Raw genomic sequence first — 15411 nt, 5'->3', positions numbered from 1 at the left:
ATACTAATAATAATTTGTCTAAGCATTTAGCTTCGTTGGTAATCTTTGAGTACAGTAGTTCTTGCAAATTTCATTTCTGTTGTGCTTAGTAGTGACCTACGGTACGGTACCGGTATCGTAATTAGGATACGTCTGAAAGTAGTTTAAAAATTACTGTAGTGTACTGTGCAGTAGTATACGAGTAATATCCTATTAGAATTGAGTGTGCTTATTTTATTATTGTAAAATATTTGTGTAGTACTGGTGTAGTAGAGGTATCCGTAGAAACTCTTACTAAAATACTGTTGTTGTAATTAGGATAGGCTTAATTGCAGTTTGGAATTGTGTAGTTCTTGTGTATTACTTTAGATATTCAGTAATTAACAGCAGTTTTTATCCTGTTAGGGGTTGTAGAATTAAAAAAAATAGAGCACGACTAAGTAGTATCGTAGTGTAGTCGTATATTAATTACCTTATTGTTGTGTACTATCCCAGACAATATATCCCTTCGTTCATTTATTTTTTGCAAATAAGTTATTTTATTTTTTAATTTAATTTTTTCCCCCCGTAAAGAATGGCTAAGGAGCGCGAGTTTACTTATTGTGGGTGTGGTGAGGCATTGAGGGGTATGAGGGAGGAGTTGGAAAGTTTGAGGGAGATAATTAGGATTCTTACAGAAGACAGGAAGGAAGATAGGACTCCCTCAAACAATCTACAGGTTACAGTAGGTGCACAAGAGGGAGGGGAAGGAAAGGGAGGAGTTGTAGAAGACAGGTGGTCTAATGTTCTACGGGGAAGGAGATTGCAGGCTAAGGGCTCTATTCAGGATCAGAATTCAGGACAGGTGTCTGTGCGAAATCGGTACGAGTCACTCCAGGTAGAACAACAGAGGGAAGATGAGGGACAGGGAACTGTTGCTGAAATGCGTGGAAGTAGGAGGAAGGGAAAAGGTAGGAAAGGGAAATGTAGAGTAGAGGATAGGAAAAGACAGGTGGAACAGGGTCATGGGAAGGAGAAAAGGGAGGAGGAAGTAGCTTCTGCAGCAGTGAGAGAAGATAGGGCTGACCAGGAGGGGAGGGGAACAGATGAGGTGGGGAGGGTTGAGGCTCTGGTCATGGGGGATTCCATCGTTAGACACGTGGGGAAAGTGTGTGGAGGAAAAGGAACCAGGGTAGAATGTTATCCAGGAATTAGGTTGAGGCAGATGTTGAGGAAAGTAGAAGAGAGGGATGAGGGGAAGGAGAAGGTGGTAATGTTTCACGTTGGTACCAACAATGTAAGGCAAGCTGATATAAGTACCAACATAGTTGGAGATGTGTGGGATCTGGTAAATGCAGCACGGGTGAAGTTTAAGAAAGCGGAGATTGTTATTAGTGGAATACTGTGTAGGAGGGATACTGACTGGAGGGTGATTGGGGATTTAAATGAGACTATGGAGTGGGTATGTGGGAAACTGGGAGTGAAATTTCTAGATCCTAATGGGTGGGTAGGAGATAGGGATCTGCGCTCAGATGGCCTTCGTTTAAACCGCAGTGGTACATATAAGTTAGGAAATTTGTTTGGAAGGGTAATAGGGAGGTACATTCAGGGAAACAGGATGGCCTAGAGAGTGGTGATAAGGGAACACGGAACTGGAAATCAAGTAGGGATGACATAAAATTGTTAGTGTTGAACTGTAGAAGTATTGTAAAGAAAGGAATAGAATTAAGTAATATAATAGATATATATTTACCAGATATTGTAATAGGAGTTGAATCATGGCTGAGAAATGATATAATGGATGCAGAAATTTTCTCATGGCACTGGAGTGTGTATCGTAGAGATAGGATAGGAATGGTGGGAGGGGGAGTGTTCATTCTGGTGAAAGAAGAATTTGTAAGCTACGAAAAAGTTAAAGATGAGACACATGAAATTCTAGGTGTAAGGCTCATTTCTAAAGATAACAGGCAACTTGATATATTTGGAGTGTACAGATCGGACGCGGATTCGGAATTATTTGATAGGATAGTCAGCTATGTGGGAAACGACATGGAAAGAAATGTGATTGTAGCGGGAGATCTGAATTTGCCAGATGTCAATTGGGAAGGAAATGCGAACGACAGGAAGCATGACCAACAAATGGCAAATAAGTTAATATGGGAAGGACAGCTGATTCAGAACGTGAAGGAAAAAACCAGGGGGAAAAATATACTGGATGTGGTGCTGATAAAACCAGATGAGCTCTATAGGGAAACTGAAGTAATAGATGGTATTAGTGATCATGAAGCTGTTTTTGTGGTAGTTAAAAATAAATGTGATAGAAAGGAAGGTCTTAAAAGTAGGACTGTTAGGCAGTACCATATAGCTGATAGAGCATGCATGAGGCAGTTTCTAAAAAGTAACTATGATCGGTGGAAAACGGTAAATAAAAATGTAAACAGACTCTGGGATGGGTTTAAAGAAATTGTTGAGGAATGCGAAAACAGGTTTGTACCTTTAAGGGCGGTAAGGAATGGTAAAGACCCACCCTATTATAATATAGAAATAAAGAGACTAAGAAGGAGGTGCAGACTGGAAAGAAATAGAGTTAGAAATGGCTGTGGAAGTAAGGAGAAATTGAAGGAACTTACTAGAAAATTGAATCTAGCAAAGAAGGCAGCTAAGGATAACATGATGGCAAGCATAATTGGCAGTCATACAAATTTTAGTGAAAAATGGAAGGGTATGTATAGGTATTTTAAGGCAGAAACAGGTTCCAAGAAGGACATTCCAGGAATAATTAATGAACAAGGGGAGTGTGTATGTGAAGATCTTCAAAAGGCAGAAGTATTCAATCAGCAGTATGTAAAGATTGTTGGTTTCAAGGATAATGTCGAGATAGAGGAGGAGACTAAGGCCAAAGAAGTAATAAAATTTACATATGATAACAATGACATTTACAATAAGATACAAAAGTTGAAAACTAGAAAAGCGGATGGAATTGATCAGATTTCTGGGGATATACTAAAGACAATGGGTTGGGATATAGTACCATATCTGAAGTACTTATTTGATTATTGTTTGGTCGGAGGAGCTATACCAGATGAATGGAGAGTTGCTATAGTAGCCCCTGTGTATAAAGGAAAGGGTGATAGACATAAAGCTGAAAATTACAGGCCAGTAAGTTTGACATGCATTGTATGTAAGCTTTGGGAAGGCATTCTTTCTGATTATATTAGACATGTTTGTGAAATTAATAACTGGTTCGATAGAAGGCAATTCGGTTTTAGGAAAGATTATTCCACTGAAGCTCAACTTGTAGGATTCCAGCAAGATATAGCAGATATCTTGGATTCTGGAGGTCAAATGGACTGTATCGCGATTGACCTGTCTAAAGCATTTGATAGGGTGGATCATGGGAGACTACTGTCAAAAATGAGTGCAATTGGACTAGACAAAAGAGTGACTGAATGGGTTGCTATATTTCTAGAAAATAGATCTCAGAGAGTTAGAGTAGGTGAAGTTTTGTCTGACCCTGTGATAGTTGAGAGGGGAGTTCCTCAGGGCAGTGTTATCGGACCTTTATGTTTTCTTATATATATAAATGATATGAGTAAAGGAGTGGAATCGGAGGTAAGGCTTTTTGCGGATGATGTTATTCTCTATAGAGTGATAAATAAGTTACAAGACTGTGAGCAACTGCAACGTGATCTCGAAAATGTTGTGAGATGGACAGCAGGCAATGGTATGTTGATAAACGGGGTTAAAAGTCAGGTTGTGAGTTTCGCAAATAGGAAAAGTCCTCTCAGTTTTAATTATTGCGTTGATGGGGTGAAAGTTCCTTTTGGGGATCATTGTAAGTATCTAGGTGTTAACACAAGGAAAGATCTTCATTGGGGTAATCACATAAATAGGATTGTAAATAAAGGGTACAGATCTCTGCACATGGTTATGAGGGTGTTTAGGGGTTGTAGTAAGGATGTAAAGGAGAGGGCATATAAGTCTCTGGTAAGACCCCAACTAGAGTATGGTTCCAGTGTATGGGACCCTCACCAGGATTACCTGATTCAAGAACTGGAAAAAAATCCAAAGAAAAGCAGCTCGATTTGTTCTGAGTGATTTCCGACAAAAGAGTAGCGTTACAAAAATGTTGCAATGTTTGGGTTGGGAAGAATTGAGAGAAAGAAGAAGAGCTGCTCGACTAAGTGGTATGTTCCGAGCTGTCAGCGGAGAGATGGCGTGGAATGACATTAGTAGACGAATAAGTTTGAAAGGCGTTTATAAAAGTAGGAAAGATCACAATATGAAGATAAAGTTGGAATTCAAGAGGACAAACTGGGGCAAATATTCATTTATAGGAAGGGGATTTAGGGATTGGAATAACTTACCAAGGGAGATGTTCAATAAATTTCCAATTTCTTTGAAATCATTTCGGAAAAGGCTAGTAAAGCAACAGATAGGGAATCTGCCACCTGGGCGACTGCCCTAAATGCAGATCAGTATTGATTGATTGATTGATTGATTGATTGATTGATTACAGCAGCAATATGCTTACAACATGCCTTGGGGCCTGCTCCAGCAAATCGTTCACATTCCCTTCCTATAATGTCACCAGGTACTCCTAAAATAAGCTTCACATTATAGGCCTTATGTTTTGTGCACTCGGATTTCACAGCACTGCATTTTAGAATTTCACCCGATTGAAATTAATATTTTATAAACAAAACAAACTTTTCGCTGAAAAGTCTGTATCCAGCATAACACAATGATTTGTAGTTGGAAACAGGTACTCCATCTATTTCCGATTTTCTAAATATGAAATTATCCATCAGATGCAAATCTGTGATAGTGATCTTCACCTTATGGCTGATGGTCAAATATTCAAAGGAACCGGCACTGGGAAACTCAAAAATATTCACATGCCTTTGGTGGTGGATAAAGGCTGTATCTGCAGTTTCATGTATGCCATCAACCTTGAAAAACTACATGAATCGAAGTCTATAAGCAAGGGGAGCAAGTGCGTGTTTAAACATCTATTCATGATTTAAGTCTTGTGGAGGTACTTTTATATATTTCTCGATGTACAACACTCAAGTAATTGTAATCTTTAGGAAAAGGCATGCTGACTCCTATTCATTATTTGGATAATAAAGCGTGTTAGAATGTTCTAATTACCGCTGTACTAATTCTTCATTACTCCCGCTAGTTTTAGCGTTTCTGGTCCGTAGCTCATTTTGCAGCTGTTTAACGCTTAAACGCTGAAAATCGTCCGTAATATACTAGGGGATATACTTATACAATTAATTAATATAGTCTTCGAGTAAAATTAGAGAAGATACAGTCCGCTTTAGCTCAGAAAACTCGGTCAAATTCTATACATTACTCGCAGCTGACTGGGAGAAACATAAGACGATCGCCTTGCGCTTACCCAGTAGTACACGAGCGCTATCTGGCGCGAACTTTCTCTGCCTACATCCCTATTAAATACATGATTAATTATAATTAACAAGATAGATGCCATTTAGTATCCATTTTTTATCAGCTTATTAAAGTAATAGATGCCATTTAGTATCACTGTTATAAATAAATAAATCCACGTATCAGTGCATATTAATCAAATGATTTAAGGTATACCAAGCAACAACTACAACTGTGCATAAACTAAAAGGACGTTAGAGGCATACTATATATAATTATTGCTTCAGTCTTGATTAATTCTTTGTTTATGTGTTGTAATGTGGCATCATCACGTGTACTAACCGTGTGATTTTATCAGTATAATAAAATGTTTAGCAAAAATATTTCAACGAAGATTCTTCTCATTTAATAATATTAGTGTATTCCCCTCACATTATAGAGAATCCTACTTTCGTTATATTTTATGTAGTGCCTATTTTCTTTTTCGAACATTCCACCGCCCGTATGCTTTATGAGCTTCAGCCGTTGACGCAATGGAAGTAGGGAGGATGAGACTTCAAGCCTGGTAAATAACTTCTGAAGTACTCTTCCAGCAATTCCATCTATACATCTGTTTGTGAAACCGAATTATGTAATAGTTGCCCTAATATGCCCAGGATGGGTACAATATATCCTAAGAGATCCTGATCCGTATGTGTAAGAAGGTTTATTATGTTTCGTCCAACTTGGGGTAATATGGACATTTATTATTATTATTAATTTTGATTCTGGGGAGTTAAGCTGTATTCCCCCTTAATGTGACTCAAAGAAATTACCCCTATGGAAAGGTTTAATTACCATGCGAGTTTTCACCAGGGTGTCAGAAATTAAATATTGTCTCTTTCTTATTTTATTCCTGCAGCTCCACGTTTTTTATTTATCTTCTAATTTGGTGTTTGTGTCTTCCTGGTTTTCTTTGGTTCTCCCTTGTAACGACCATTGTTATGCTTCGATTTCGGGATTGGTCGTTTGCTGGCCTTGATGGCGTATGTTGGTTGCCATTCCGACTTGGTAGCGATGGTGATGATTGTTGTTTTGTTGACAAGGGTTAATTTTTTTGCATCTTGTCGGTAATGACTTGCGTGCGTGTGGAGTTTGGTCATATTATCCTATCTTTTACGTGACTTAATTAATTTTTCTTCTCTCATTTGAGTTGGTTTCATCTGTCTTCGTGACAGGTTATATTAATGATTTTTAAGCTGATTTGTAAACAATAAATCTGATCCCCTTGCAAAAACTCCATGATCATACTAACCTGACGAAGAGTAATTAAATTAATATTTTAAAGGAAAAAGGAGAGAAATCTTGTACCTTGAAGGTACCTTCCGAGTTGCACTCAAAATGGCGTTAAGGTACTCAGTTATGTAATTATCAATGTTGTTATGTGATTTTATCCTATTGTTCTTAGCTTGGCCGGCCATATTTATGATATAATCAACTTTACTGAGTTGTTAATTAATTTGTTTCAAGTTGATTATTTATTTTCTATTCTTACAAGGACGGTTTTCTCTGTTTGAATTTAAAGATTAAAATTATTTTATCCTTCTTAAAGAAATACTTGTTCTTTCTTTACTCTTACCAATTTGATACCATGTGCGAGCTTTTAATTTTTTCTTTCCACGGATTGTTTGTGATACCCCTCGACCAACTTAAGGTAAGTCCTTGTCTGTTGTTATTTTTATTTGGTATTTGAGGGTGTTGTTCGCGATTCATTATTTACTTGTATTTCGAACTGGCTCATTTGTGGTAAAGGCTAGTTCACCTTGTGCTGCTGTCAGCGGGGTATTGGTTGTGATTTATGATTTATGCTGTCGGTGCAGCAGGCTGTGTAAAAGGGTAAGAGATATTATTATTATTATTATTATTATTATTATTATTATTATTATTATTATTATTATTATTATTATTACGGGGATACCCGTAGAGCAGAAAGAGGTTAAAGAAGGTGCCGGGGTGAATAGGTCTATCTACAGTATCAAGAATTGAATTAAAATTGTAAAAGGTTATATTTTTCTTTTAGAACTTCAAACTTAACAATCTTTCACTGAGTGAACACAATAATATATCAGGTACAATTACAAACTAGAAACAGGACAAGAAACATCCAAATTTTAGTTATTTTTACAAATCCTGGGCTTCAAGCCCCTCGCTTTACAATTTCTGAGCTCCCAGCTCAAATTTACAAAGAGCACAAATTTATTCAAGGGCAGAAATCCCCTAATTCATGGAGCACTTGCTCCCGAAATACAATTTCTAGCCTTCTACAGGCACTCTTTACAATTAAAAAATTTGAAAAAAGAGCTAACAGGCTCTCGGTTCTATACTGCCTACTCAAGGCAACATTACATCAATCTGGGGTCTCTCAAACCACCATTTACAAATGGGACTTATTTTTACAGGGGTATTAAGTACCCAACCTACTGGGCCTTCGTGGAATAAGAATAACAGGTTAAATTAATGACCGAACACAAAATGAATGGAGGCGTATACTAGCATTCCTAGATACGAACACTAGAAAAACCTAAGGGGCTCTAGGCCGATGAAACAGGGGCTATTCCCAAAGTACTGAGGTGACTCGTATAGAAATTGCTTGAACACATTACAGGCAGAAAACCGTTACCGGTACTAAACGAAATCACCTTAAACCAAGATGAAGGGAAGCTCGAGAGGGTACATCACTTCCTATCCTCAATTTACAGTTAAAGATTTTATGACATTTTTACATTAGCCGGAAGATGATTTACATTTTCGAAAAGTAGGTTACATAGTTAAAGATTCGGACCTTTCCCTCGGCTTAAACTGCGGATGTAGCAAGAAAGAATAAAGTTATGTGGCCATTAACTTGTAGATGTTCTAGCTGCCGACGAAAGGGGCCGCCCGCCTCCTGCTTAACACACACACACATACCAAGATAGACGTCGATCAATTGGCCAAGAAACGTAAAAATCCGCAGTTTATAAACCCTCAGGGAAGGTTCGAGATCATTCAAGACTAAACTAGCCACACCCTCTCAATTTTATTGGATGAATTCAAAGTAGCACTCAGAATCGAACAAGAAGCCTGTGATAGGTTGAAAATTAATTACAGAAATTAGAGATTGGCTAGATTCAAAACTGGCGGAAAGAAAAAGGAAATATTGCCAACCCAAAAATAAATGAACATCACTCAGTTACAAAAACCTAGAAATACAACACTTCTTTAAATTATAAGTTCTTTCACTTTTACCAGGGTGCATGATCATAGTCTCTTGGTAGTGTCACCTGTGAAGAAATGTCCAAACTTCTTGATGTATAGCAAACAAAACTAGGAGAAATTCACTCAGTTTAGGAAACTTCACAATAACAAAATTAGTCAATATTTTAGTGGTGACATCTTCTGATTAAGCTTCCAAGTTGGTGTAGTTTCAGTTTCAATGTTTTACCAATAGAGGAGTTCATTTAGGCGCTGACTTTGAATGCGCGGCGTTGAGGTGTACCTCCCGGTACAATTATTATTATTATTATTATTATTATTATTATTATTATTATTATTATTATTATTATTATTATTATTATTATTAATCTGTTTACCGTCCAGGGTTGGCTTTTCCCTCGCACTCAGCGAGGGATCCCACTTCTACCGCCTCAAGGGCAGTGTCCTGGAGCGTGAGACATTGGGTCGTGGAATACAACTGGGAAAGATGACCAGTGCCTCGCCCAGGCGGCCTCACCTGCTATGCTGAACAGGGGCCTTACGGGGGAATGGGAAGATTGGAAGGGATAGACAAGGAAGAGGGAAGGAATCGGAAGTTAGGTACCATCCCGGCATTTGCCTGGAGGAGAAGTGGGAACCACGGAAAAACACTTCCAGGATGACTGAGGTGGGAATCAAACCCACCTCTACTCAGTTGACCTCCCGAGGCTGAGTGGACCCCGTTCGAGCCCTCGTACCACTTTTCAAATTTCGTGGCAGAGCCGGAAATCGAACCCGGGCCTTTGGGAGTGGCAGCTTATCACACTAACCACTACACCACAGAGGCGGACATTATTATTATTATTATTATTATTATTATTATTATTATTATTATTATTATTATTATTATTTGTAGCAGTATGCTCGCCCGGGGGTGTAGGGATAGCGTGCTTGTCTCTTACCCGGAGGCCCCAGGTTCGATTCCCGGCCAGGTTGGTGATTTTACCTGGATCTGAGGGCTGGTTCGAGGTCCATTCAGCCTATGTGATTAGAATTGATGAGTTATCTGACGGTTAGACGGTGAGATGGCAGCCCCGGTCTAGTAAGCCAAAAATAACGGCCGAGAGGATTCGTCGTGCTGACCACACGACACCTCGTAATCTGCAGGCCTTCGGACTGAGCAGCGGTCGCATGGTAAGAAGCCAACGCCCTTCATGGCTGTAGTGCCATGGGGTTGGTTGGTTGGTTGGTTGGTTGGTTGGTTGGTTGGTTGGTTGGTTGGTTGGTTGGTTGGTTGGTTGGTTGGTTGGTTGGTTGGTTGGTTGGTTGGTTGTAGTGTCCGACTCCTTGGCTGAATGGTCAGCGTTGAGGTCTTCGGTTCAAATGGTCCCGGCCGGGTCGGGGATTTTAATCACGTCTGATTAATTCTTCTGCCTCGGGGACTGGGTGTTCGTGTTTGTCCCAACACTTTTCTCTATCCGTCTTACTAATAAAGAGTCCTTATACAGTTGTTTAACTCTTGTTTAGTTAAACAGTGAATAAACCCTGTATAAGCGTTTTACATTTTTCTTACTAATAAACGAGGTATACGCATTGTATTACTGTACAGCACGTATACACTCGTTCCAAGGCGTAGGAATCTCTTCCTGCAGTTCACTGACGTATTTCGCACGTTCACCTTCTTTATGGTCGCTTCTGCTGGTTATCTACGAGCAAAACTTTTCGGAAAGTCGCACAGTAGCACGACATATCGAAAAGGCAGTGGCAACACAAAGTGAGACAGCTGGAAATTGGCTTATACTGATATCAACATTTCTTCAGCTTGCTTGTGTAATGAACGCCATAAAAGAAATGGAAAGGCTTAAGAAAAGATCAATAGCTCCTAACTGGGATAGTACGGAAAACGCAAGCAATTGTAATTGAATCGGCGACTTGAAAAGGGTACACATTCCAAAATCCTTACTTTTCAGGAGAAAGGAAAACCTTTTTTGTAGCTAAACGAAAGGTTTGATCAAAAAAGTTTCTATTAGGCATTTATACATCATATTTCTGCGTTTTCAGCTACAAAGTATGGAAATCATATTACGTATGGTTTTCAAGTTATGCCATTTTTTATCTCGAGGAATATGTCCCATTTTATAGGTACTCAAATTTCAGAAAGATCTTTGTAGGGGCAGATAATGTATAATAAACTCGCAATTTCAAAAGTCTATTAAGCAGTAATACATTATTACACAAACATACGCCCAACCATCATTTCTTTTATAACATAGTTATTCATTGTCATTCCATGAGACAGCTGGAAATTGACTTATATTGATATCAATATTTCTTCAGCTTGCTTGTGTAATGAACGCCAAAAAAGAAATGGAAAAGCTACGATCAAAAGCTCCTAACTGGGGTAGTACGGAAAACGTAAGCAATTGTAATCGAATCGGCGAGCTGAAAATGGTACACATTCCAAAATCCTTACTTTTCAGGAGAAAGGAAAAACTGTTTTGTAGCTTAAAAGAAAGGTTTGATCAAAAAAGTTTCTATTAGGCATTTATACATCATATTTCTGGGTATTCAACTACAAAGTATGGAAATCATATTACGTATGGTTTTCAAGTTATGTCATTTTTCATCTCGAGAATTATGTCCCATTTTACAGGTACGCAAGTTTGAGAAAGATCTTTGTAGGGGCAGATAATATATAATAAACTCGCAATATCAAAAGTCTATTAAGCAGTAACACATTATTACACAAAAATACTCCCAACCATAATTTATTTTATAGTTATTCATTGCCATTCCGTCTCTTTAAAGTGTTTTACTTTACGAAGATGTCTAGCGTCCATAACCTCTGAACGGTGTATGTCTTCTATGTTTAAAATATCGTGAAGATCATCAACGTTATCGTCCATTCCTTCAATGTTAAATGGATAAGTCGAATATTTCACCACGATTATATTACTGTAGACAATAAATACCACGAAAATAAACTGCTCACTCGTTTCTTTTTCCGCTACTCGCTGCTATACAGCGCTTATACAAGGGTCCTGGTCTGTATAAGCAATTCAATGAATAGCTATAACAGATGTATACACAGGAGGCTTATACACGGTTTATTGGTAGCGAATTTCACATAAACGGTGTATAAACCTTGTATAAAAGTTATGCACCGTTTATTAGTAAGACGGTATATATTCAGTCAGCACGCTATACTACCAACCAGCACAGAAACACGCAATAGTGATTACATCCCTTCATATAGGGTTAGCGACAGGAAGGGCATCCGGCTGTAAAACAGGGCCAAATCCACATGTGCGACACAGTTCCCACCCGCGACCCCACAGATGTGGGAAATGCGGTAGAAAATAAAGGAGAATTAATAGAATTAATAGTAGTAAATTCAAGAAAATGTTAGACTGGTCAACTAACAATCGGGGAGGCCTTTTCCACATGTCACAACAACAACAACAACAACAACAACAATAATAATAATAATAATAATAATAATAATAATAATAATAATAATAATAATAATAATAATAATACACTTCACCAAGTCTACTGTCAAGGATCCTGACGGAAAAACTGCACACAATGACAAGGACAATTGCAAATCCTGGTACAACTGCAAAGCCCCAGCAGCGACGTTCCCTATCGAAGACACTAAGCCCAGATTCCCTTCCACCAACAAAAGATGAAGTCAAACATCATCCAGTCACTGAAAAATAACAAGTCACCAGGCGAGGATTCGATAATCGCTGAACTATGGAAGCTTGCTGGAGACAAGTCTGTTCATAAGTTAACTGAGATAATATGTGAGATTTGGGAAACTTTCTGATGGCTGGTCGTCAGCCTTGATTCACCCACTTCAGAACAAAGGTGACAGAATAGATGTAAACAATTACAGTGGCATCTTGCTTCTCACAATAACCTACAAGATCCTTCCGTAAGTTCTTCAAAGTAGAGTAACAACAATTGGATCCACAATTGCAGAATACCAAGGAGTTCTTAGGAAAGGATTTTCATGTTATGAACAGATCATGAATCTTACATTCCTTACATATTTCGAGTTTAGGAATAAAGAGTTTGTGGTGATCTTTGTTGATTTCAGAAAGGTGTATGACTCCGTTGATCGATTCACCCTCTTTGAAATTCTAAAAGAACTAGGCTTTAGCAACAAACTTTGGGCAACCATTCAGCAGACGCTAACCAACACTAAATCCGAAGTAAAATTCAGGGAGTTTTATGATGCCTTTGAAATCAGGACCGGGGTAAAATATGGAGGTGGACTCTCACCTCTGCTTTTGAATAGCGTTCTTGAGAGAGTCATCCCTGAGTGGCGGAGAAAAATGGGAAAAATAGAATCGAAAATGGGGTCAGATTGGGCTATACAAGCTTGAAGCTGACAGTTGACTGCTTAGCCTTCGCAGTTGATCTCGCGGTGTTTTCGTACTCCCTGGATACAGCCGCAAAACAGATTAGTGAACTCCAGAAACAAGCAGCAAGGGTACGCCTCATGATTTCTTTTGAGAAAACAGAATTTTTAAGTAACATCAAACTGGCACTTACAGAACTAAACGTTGGACAGGGAAAGATCAAAAGGAAATGTAAGTTCAAATATCGTGGTGAGTGGATAGAGCCCAACGTCTCTGAGAAGGAAACATTTGCATCACGGGTGAGAACAATGGAAACAACACATCATTCAACCAAGGGCATCTATAAACAAATCAATATCCATAAATGCCAAACTTAGACATTATTGCACAGATATCCGACCGGAAGCCTTTTACGCTGCAGAGTGCCTTGTAATGCAAAGGAAAGGTGTTATGGAGAAACTGGAAGTGAAAGAAAGAAAAAATCTGAGTAAAATCTTGGGCCCAGTAAATTAAAACGGCGAATATAGACGACGACATAATCAAGAAATCTACACCCACGTGGAAAAAGTAACTGACGCGATGCGAAAAAAAGAAGAATTGTATTTTACAGTCACATAGCAAGAATGAGCCCAATGAGACTGACAAGCAAGATCACCAACTTTCTGTGAAAGAAAACCGAAGGACCCCGGTTCACGGAGGTGAAAAGAAACTTGCAAGAAATGGGGATTACGTGTGAAGATATCCAGGAGCGTTGTCTGGCTCATTGGCCAAATGGTCTGCCTACTAGCCCCGGGTTCGATTCTCGGCCGGGCCTGTGATTTTAACTGGGTATGGTTAATTCCTCTAGCTCTGGGACTGGGTGTTTGTGTTCATCTTAATACACTTTTCTTCATTTACATACAACACACGACACTATAAACTACCACCGGAGCACATAATAGCAAATATGTCCTTACACATAGTGTTGGCGTAGGAAAGGGTATCCTGCCGTAAAACTGAGCCAAATCCACTGCAAGAACGGACCCCAAGAAATTGGGGAAAAACGGGAATAATAATCAGCAGTTAGTGATACGTAAAATAAACAATAATAATAATAATAATAATAATAATAATAATAATAATAATAATAATAATAATAATAATAAAATAATAATAATCGTCATCATCATCATAATATCATAGCATGTAGTAAGTTATTACATCCTTTTCAAGAGGCTTTCTTCTCCTCCCACACTCCAATTCTGAATTTCTAAATCCGCACCTGATGAACTCTGGGTATGAACGTGGGGTAATTGCCACAATTCTGCCAGTACCCTACCGAATGAAGGAAAGTGGTGAAGTACTCACATGGAATGCCGATGAGTAGCTCAACTGGGTCACAGCCATATTCTTGGCAACTCCTTCTCCATAGCAGCAGTGTTTCTTGGCATAGGCCAAAAGAGCGTCTCGGGCTTGTTTCTCGGTAACATGTGGTTGTGTTGGGCGGATTGAACGAGCAGAGAAGTCAATGGACGTTGACACTTTCCTGGTTGATGATGGTGGTGGAATGTTAACTGAAATTTGAAATAACAGCTTGTTACTAGAAGGAAAAGGGAAATACTCATGGGTCCACATAAAATAGATCCCTGTGAAATTACACAGTTATGTCTATTGTTATCCTAAATAAATTGAACTCATCAGTCTTTATCATGTGTGTCTGTTACTCACTGTAGGTCGACTAATACGCGTTATTTAAAACATAGTGATTTTTTAGATTCTTCTCTTCACTGTGAATACAATCCTACCATTGTTTCCGTCGTCTAGTGTACGTAATTATTCCATTTATAACTCACAAGAGTAGACTTAGCGATTGCTAGAATTACGACAATATGGTTTCATGGTATTCACTGCGTGAAGAGTCAAACAAGGATCTAATGGACTAGTACTGTTAAACAATAAGTGAAGGTCAAAAACTGAGAAAACGTACAGCTAAATAATAATAATAATAATAATAATAATAATAATAATAATAATAATAATAATAATAATAATAATAATAATAATAATAATAATTTTACCGGAGGTACACCCGCCCCGTACATTTAAATGAAGCGCCTTGGAGAATGCCACCCAAAATATAAAACTCGCAACAACTAGCCCATGAAGTTTGAACATTTCTCTACAGATGTCGCTATTATAAACTTATGTTAAGCCCTCTAGTGTGAATATTGACTATTAAAATTCCAGAGTAATTTTGCATGTTAAGGTTTACTACATTGAACTGTTTATTCTTTGTTTTCGTTGTGTTATAGTTTACAACACTTCTGCCTCTTCCCGCCAACTTAAGACGTCGGCCAATGACAAATTTTGTACATTTATTTTTCTACCTATCAAAATATTTCTGGTATTTATTTAATTATACAATCAGAATTGGGGGCGTGTCGGGCCTTAGCCCAGAGTTTTCTGGAACTTTCCCCTCAGCTATAAAAACTGGCAC

General features: G+C 38.4%; 1 protein-coding gene across 2 annotated transcripts in view; it reads right to left on the bottom strand.

Annotated features, from left to right (window-relative positions):
* Positions 1 to 15411, bottom strand: part of LOC136862894 (protein SSUH2 homolog) — a 744003-nt gene that overhangs the window by 114322 nt on the left and 614270 nt on the right. For both annotated transcript variants that reach the window (XM_067139173.2, XM_067139174.2), the window contains one exon: positions 14283 to 14488. In XM_067139173.2, coding sequence (XP_066995274.1) covers positions 14283 to 14488 — 206 coding nt within the window. The remainder of the gene's footprint in view (positions 1 to 14282; positions 14489 to 15411) is intronic.

This window comes from Anabrus simplex, chromosome 2, assembly GCF_040414725.1.
Source record: "Anabrus simplex isolate iqAnaSimp1 chromosome 2, ASM4041472v1, whole genome shotgun sequence".
NCBI classification, from domain to species: Eukaryota; Metazoa; Arthropoda; class Insecta; order Orthoptera; family Tettigoniidae; genus Anabrus; species Anabrus simplex.
This window is presented reverse-complemented; position numbering and strand designations above follow the sequence as displayed.